The sequence below is a fragment of the Aristolochia californica genome, unplaced genomic scaffold (assembly GCF_029961685.1).
Source record: "Aristolochia californica isolate CCGP_79_NKW_82.1479 unplaced genomic scaffold, dmAriCali1.0.hap1 SCAF_8, whole genome shotgun sequence".
NCBI lineage: Eukaryota > Viridiplantae > Streptophyta > Magnoliopsida > Piperales > Aristolochiaceae > Aristolochia > Aristolochia californica.
In genome coordinates this window covers 30,365,633-30,372,962 of record NW_027182279.1, presented here as the reverse complement: position 1 = coordinate 30,372,962, position 7,330 = coordinate 30,365,633, and the positions used below count along the sequence as shown (strand labels likewise).

General features: G+C 40.3%; 1 protein-coding gene across 1 annotated transcript; it reads left to right on the top strand.

Moving 5' to 3' along the window:
• Positions 1-3,992: 3,992 nt before the first annotated feature.
• On the top strand, positions 3,993-6,591 carry LOC137938395 (uncharacterized). The gene is made up of 10 exons (XM_068783362.1): positions 3,993-4,142; positions 4,218-4,286; positions 4,402-4,548; positions 4,725-4,914; positions 5,035-5,068; positions 5,111-5,235; positions 5,332-5,441; positions 5,535-5,840; positions 5,963-6,167; positions 6,269-6,591. Exons 1-10 carry the CDS (start codon positions 3,993-3,995, stop codon positions 6,589-6,591), a joined length of 1,659 nt encoding a protein of 552 aa, XP_068639463.1.
• The last annotated feature ends 739 nt before the right edge of the window (positions 6,592-7,330 follow it).

Genomic DNA, 7,330 nt, shown 5'->3' with positions numbered 1-7,330 from the left:
TGAATTTAGGATCCCTTTTTCATAATTCCGAGCAAGATAAAGAAGAAATAAAAAAAGAAGGAAAGGGAAGAACAACTCCAGAGTAGAGAGAAGAAAAAATAAAATAGAAAAGAGAGGTGGTGCCAAGCAAAGAGAGAGAGAGAGAGATTAACTCAAGAATGAGATGTGTAACTTGATTAATACCGAATTACAACACCTCTATTTATGGTAGAGGAAGAGGTAAAGTCCTTATACAATTAGTCTTTCAATCTTAATTACATTCCAACTCTAATTCTCTAAGATAAATTTATTCAAACCAATCTACTAGAAGACTACTATGAGTTGAACTAGAACTCTTTCTTCATTCACGTAAATATAAGGGAGGAGGCAAGCTCATGGCCTTATCCTTGTGGGTCCCTCATGATCTACCAGCTCATCTTGATAAGTTTACCAGCTCGTGAGATATTTGTGTGCCCCATTTGATCCTCAAGTCTTCTAACCCAATTCAGCTTGTGATTCTTAATTCCTTAACTCGTGCTTGCTTGGGAGAGGACTCTTCTTGGTGTCCCACGTCCTCATGGTGGGTCCCACCAGGTCGAGCACCATGGTGGGTCCCCCATTGTAACAACTTACATCCTTTAAGCAAAACTAGAGTAACTTATTTAGAAACAATAAAAAATAAAAAGAGAAAGAGAAACCACACTTCTATGAGTACTACATATTATGATACTTTGACAAGCTTGAAAAATGAGACTGTATAATCCATAGAGAACTGAATGTCAAGCATGAAGACATCAGAAATGTAAAAAACATTAAAAGAGGAAAAATGAAATTTACTTTTCAATCTAAATCAAATGGCTAAAAAAGAAAAAATATTGACCTATTTACTAGGAAAAAAATTGACTATACATCCTTTTTCTAACACACATCAATATATACTCAAGAAAATACAAGGATGGGAAAAAGCTAGCAACATTGACTCTATTTAATCACCATTGACCAGTTATTTTTTCCATCTAAAGTCTTCAAATAAGATGAAGTTTACCAAAAGACCTAGGTGACCCATAGTTTAGAGTCAAAAATCTATTAATAGATCAAGCAACGTAAATCATTGCTGTCAATTGAATAAATCAAGTTGGTTACAATAGGTTTGTTCATTCAAACAGGCATTTGCACCCTTCTCAAAAATTTGAAACCACATGAGAGGCCTAAACCAGACTACACACCCACTTCCAACAGTTTGACCAATGAAACCCCTAGTTGGTTGGCCCATCAATTGGCTAGATTGTTGTTTTAAACATAAATCTGTTTGATACAAAAAATCTAATAGCAAGCCTTTTCACTTTGACAAATGGATGTCTCCACCTTGGTTCATATCTGGAAATTTTAACACATTTATGGTACCAGAAACAAGGTTTTGTAATGTTGAGGACTCAATAGCTCACTGAGTCACCCAAAAGAGGCGGCAATCACTCATTGAGTTAATTAATTTTAAATTTCATATTTTATATTTTTTATGTATATTTTTTCATTAAGTATGTAAGGATCCAGGTCGTAGGGGCAAAATTGTCAATTTAAGCCCTAAAACTTTAATGACATCAAACCCTATTTAGAGGGTAGAGAAATAGAAGAAGGACAAGCATTGAATTAGGTTAAACAGGGTTTGGAGTTCTCCTTGACGAGCTCTAGGGTTTTTGAGGTCTCCTTGACGAGCTCCAGGTATAGTTTCTCTCTAGATTTTGGTTTATTCTCTTCCTTTTTAAATTCTGTTTGCATTGATTTTACCGAATCAAAGTGGAAAGGATTGTTGCTGTTTCTGAGTTCACTCAGCTGCTGTAGCCTCCCCTTCATCAACAGCAGCAAGAGGGGCATTCCCTCCTTCATTCCGAGCAAGGGTAGGGGTTTCCCCAATCCCCAACCCGAGAGCAACCTCTAAAGAGGTGCTTTAGCCTATACACGAGCAAGGCAGGATTAGGAACACCTAATCGCTCATACGTGAACATCAGTACCTGACCAAGAGGGTCCTTACTCTCTCAGTAGTGAGCACGAGCAGCAAGGGTTCTTAACCCTTACTGAGAAAAACAAAGAAAGGAGACTTCTTTTCAGTCTTATCGAGAACAACCAAAGAAAAGAGCCTCCTTTTCATCCTTACCGAGAGCAACAGTTTTATTACAGTGCTGGATTCATAAATCCAAACCGAGTTACTCGATCTATGGCTAGGGACTATAAAAACTTGGTATCAGAGTAGGGTAACATGGGGGAGCCCAACAATGGTGAGTTAAAAGAGTTGATGATCAGAGAGCAGTAGACACAGGAAGAAAAATAAGTAGAGAATGAATGAAAATTTGCCATAATCATGGAGAAGTTACAAAAAATTCCAAATATTAATCTCCAGATTAATAGACTCTCTGGAATGTTGGGAAATATTATAGTGGGAAGAAATTCAACCCCGGAGCAAAGAGGAGAGGACAACTCATTAAACACAGGGAGAGACCAATTTATAGGGCACACTGCCTTTCCTAGCCAGATGGGAAATTTCAGCCAAGGAGGAGGCACCGTACCAAGGTATACAAAACTTGACTTCCATACTTTTAATGGGTCAGATGACCCCTTGATTTGGTTACATAGCTGAAAAATTTTTTTTACCCATCAGAGAACATTAGAAATTGATAAGGTGGGACTGTCCGACTTCCACATGCTTGATGAAGCACAACTCTGGTTTCATCAAGTAGAGTTGAATATATTGGTGCTGGATTGGGAAGAGTTTAAGGAGTTATGCACTATCCGGTTACGTCCTCCAGCCCACAGTAACCCCTTGGGGGATCTAGTGCTATTACAACAAACTGGCCTAGTGGAACTATGTCAAAAATAGTTCCAAGAAAAATTGGCATGAGCCATTTAGATGGTTCGCGTATACCAGCAAGTCAATTTATTTACACCAGGCCTTACTGAGTCATTAATGTTAGAGGTGGAGCTCCACGCACCTGCTGGCTTAGCTCGAGCAATGAATCTAGCTCGTGCACTGGAACTTCGACAAAAAGTTCAAAACAAGAGACCAACTTGGCAAAGGGACCGGAACCCTTCCAATAACTGGCAAGGGAGGTGAAACACTAACCCTCAGATAGCTTTTTCAGTAGGGCAACAGGTCAGAAATCATCCTAGTATTACTCCTGTAGCAGATACAAGGCCTAGCAACCCGCCCGCCCAGTATATTAAAAAATTAACGAGTGTGGAGATGGCTAAGCGCAGGGCAAAGAACTTATGTTACAACTGTGATGAAACATACAGGACAGGCCATCAATATAAATGTTTGTTATGGTTAGAGGTTGATGAAATCACAAAACCACAACAGCTTGATGATTCTACTGAGGAGGATCCACTAGAAATCTCTTTGCATGCCATTATAGGACAAAAATCCACCAAAACTATGCAAGTCCGCACTCGGGTGATGGACCAGGACCTTGTCAACCTTCTGGATTCGGGAAGTACACATAATTTTTTCCATTGGACTGCTGCTCAACACCTTCAACTAAAAATACTTCCACACTCAACAACAAAAATTTCGGTTGCCAATGGAGAAAAAGTTCCTAGCTACGACATCAGTAAAAAAGTAAAATTCTCAATCGGTACGACTTTCTTTCATTCAATTTTTTTTGTCATACTTCTATCTGGGTATGATATGGTATTGGGTATTAAATGGCTGCAAAAATTAGGCCCTATTTTATGGGATTTTACTATGAGTTTTGAAACGGGCGGACAACAAGTACTATTATAGGGCAGTCACGTGGACAAGCCACCACATTCATACGATTCACACACAGGACAATCCGGACAATAATATAGAACATCTCCTGGATGAGTTCTCAGACTTGTTACAAGAGCCCTCTAGGCTGCCTCCTTTGAGGCATTGTGACCATTGGATATGTTTAAAATAGGGCTCAAAAGTAGTGATCGTTTGACCTTATCGGTACCCATACCTACAGAAAGATGAAATTTAAAGACAATGCCAAACCATGCTACAACAAGGCCTTATTTGCAGCAGTCGTTCACCATTTTTGTCACTAGTCCTCCTCGTTAAGAAACATGATGGTATATGGCGATTTTGTGTCAATTATTGGGATTTGAATGCCCAAAATGTGAAAGATAAGTTCCCTATTCTTATGGTGGAGGAGCTTTTAGATGAATTGCATGAGTCATATATATTCACCTAATTGGACTTGCGCTTTGGTTATCATCAGGTTCGTATGCATCTAGATGACATCGAGAAAATGTCCTTTCACACTCATCACGACCACTTTGAATTTTTGGTCATGCCATTTGGGTTATCCAACGCCCCATCCACATTCTAGGCGTTAATGAGGTATTCTGCAACTATCTTTGCAAATTTGTACTTGTTTTCTTTGATGACATACTCATTTACAGCCAATTCGGGCATCAACATTTAGATCATTTAAGATTGGTATTTCAACTGTTACATGCCCATCAATTATATATAAAGAAATCGAAATGCTCATTTGTGACATCACATGTGGCTATCTCGGCCATATTATTTCCCATGATGGGGTCACTGTTGATTTGGAGAAAATTTAATTTATTGCCGATTGGCCGCAACTTATGAATACCTCTGTTTTAGAGGGTTTTTGGGATTGGCAGAATATTATAGGAAATTCATCATAAACTATGGACCGATAAAAGCACCATTGACAAATCTCCTCATGAAAAATTCCTTTATTTGGAATGATCAGGCCACACAGTCCTTCTCAGATCTCAAATTAGCTCTTGCATCTGCACCAGTTATGCAACTTCCCAATTTTGAAGATTTATTTGAGGTTGAGTGTGACGCATCAGGTGGGGGCATTGGGCCGTTCTACAGTAACACTTTCACCCTATTGCTTATTTCAGCTGATAGCTGGCAGTACAACACACAAATTGCCAGTATATGAACACGAGTTAATCGGGTCGGCCAAAGCTATCCAACATTGGTGCCCGTCCTTATGGGGTTGCACATTTCTTATTCGTACTGATCATTACAACCTTAAATATTTGCTGGAGCAGTGACTCACGACTTCTCCTCAACAACAATGGATTTGTAAATTGATGGGATTCAACTTTACTATGGAATACCGTGCAGACAGGTTAAACAAGGCAGCCAATGCCTTATCATGACGTTTGGAGACTCTGCCGCTTCTATATGCTATCAACCAGCCTCGTTTTATTCTTTAAGACTTGGTCAAGGAGGAAAATGCCAGCAATTCGGTTCTTCTCGATATGCATAAGCAATTTATAGAGGGGGCCATGGACTCTAGATGGACCATACAGGATTCTCTTATTTATTACAAATTTTTGTTTCAGCCATCATCTCTGCATACCATGACAACACTCATGAAGGCATCCAGAAAACATTGCATCACATTCGAGTGGATTTCTATTGGCAGGCTATGAAGACCTCCATTGTAGCATATGTATGATCTTGTTTAGTGTGTCAATGTAACAAGGCCGAACACTTAAGTTCCACTGGTCTTCTACAACCTTTGGCACTTCCTACACAGGTGTAGGCCGATATTTCTATGGACTTCGTCGAAGGTCTTCCACAATCTTTGGGCAAGTCAATTTTATTTGTGGATGTGGATCGGTTCTCCATGTATGCTCACTTTATCCCCATGACACACCCATATACAACATCCAGAGTGGCACATATATTTCTCAGGCATATTGTTCGTTTACATGGTATTCCCGAATCGATTGTCAGTGATCCTAATGATGTCTTTACCAGCACTTTTTGTCGTGAATTGTTTCATCTATACGACACCAAGTTGAAGTTCTCATCATCCTATCATCTTCAAACAGACAGCCAAACAGAGGTAGTTAACCGCACTGTGGAAATGTATTTCCAATGTCTAGTGGCGATCGTCCTAAAAATTGGGTTCAATGGCTACCGTGGGTGGAATATTGTTACAACACTTCCTTCCACACCGCTTTATAGTCTACTCCCTTCAGCATTCTCTATGGCAGAGATCCTCCTTTGCTTCTCTCATATACTCTGGGCTCCACTCGTGTGGACTCTATTGATCAAGCACTCATTGAACGAGACCAGGTGTTAAAAAATATTTCAGATCGCCTCCTCAAATCACAAGTTCGTATGAAGGACTTCTACGACGAGGGACAACAGGATATCATATACAAAGAAGGTGACTATTGTCTAGCTATGACTCCATCCTTACCACCAAAACTCACTAGCGGGCCCACACCATCCTTACCACTTTCTCTATTATTCCATGCATCGGGCCAGTCGCCTATCAATTGCAACTTCCCACAACGGCTAAACTCCATGATGTGTTCCATGTCTCCTTACTTAAACCCTTTAAGGGTCTACCTCCTTCGTTGATCCCGTCCCTTCCTCCGGTGGACAATGGATGGGTTATTCTTACTCCAGCTACGGTATTGTGTGCCAATCGTATTAATAACCAGTGGGAGATTCTAGTACAATGGAAGGACACCGGACAAGAGGCTGCTACATGGGAACAACTGGCCAACTTCAAACTGGTCTACCCAACTTATGAGCTTGAGGACAAGCTCTTTCTCCAAAGAGGGGGGGGGGGGTGCAGATGTTGAAGACTCAATAGCTCATCGAGTCACCCAAAGGAAGTGGCAATGATTCACTGAGTTAATTACTTTTAAATTTCATAATTTATATTGTTTTAAGTATATTTTTTTCATTAAGTATGTAAGGATCCAGGTCGCATGGGCAGAATTATCAATTAAAGCCCTAAAACTCTAGTGACGTCAAACCCTATTTAGAGGGTAGAGAAATAGAAGAAGGTCAAGCATTGAATTAGATTAAATAGGGTTTGGAGTTCTCCTTGAAGAGCTCTAGGGTTTCGGAGGTCTCCTTGACGAGCTCCAGGTATAGTTTCTCTCTTGATTTGGGTTTATTCTCTTCCTTTTTGAATTCTGTTTGCATTGATTTTACAAAATTAAAGAGGAAAGGATTGTTGCTGTTTTCGAGTTTTTTCTGAGTTCACTCAGAGGCTGTAGCCTCCCCTTCATTCACAGCAGCAACAGGGGCCTTCCCTCCTTCATTCCGAGCAAGATTAGGGGTTTCCCCAATCCCCAACCCGAGAGTAACCTCTAAAGAGGTGCTTTAGCCTATACACGAACAAGGCAGGATTAGGAACACCTAATCCATCATACGTGAACATCAGTACCTGGCCAAGAGGGTCCTTAGCCTCTTAGAAGTGAGCAACCAAGGGTTCAACCCCTTACTGTCTACGAGCAGCAAAGGTTCTCAACCCTTACCATGAAAAACAAAGAAAGGAGACTCCTTTTCAGTCTTACCGAGAACACCAAAGAA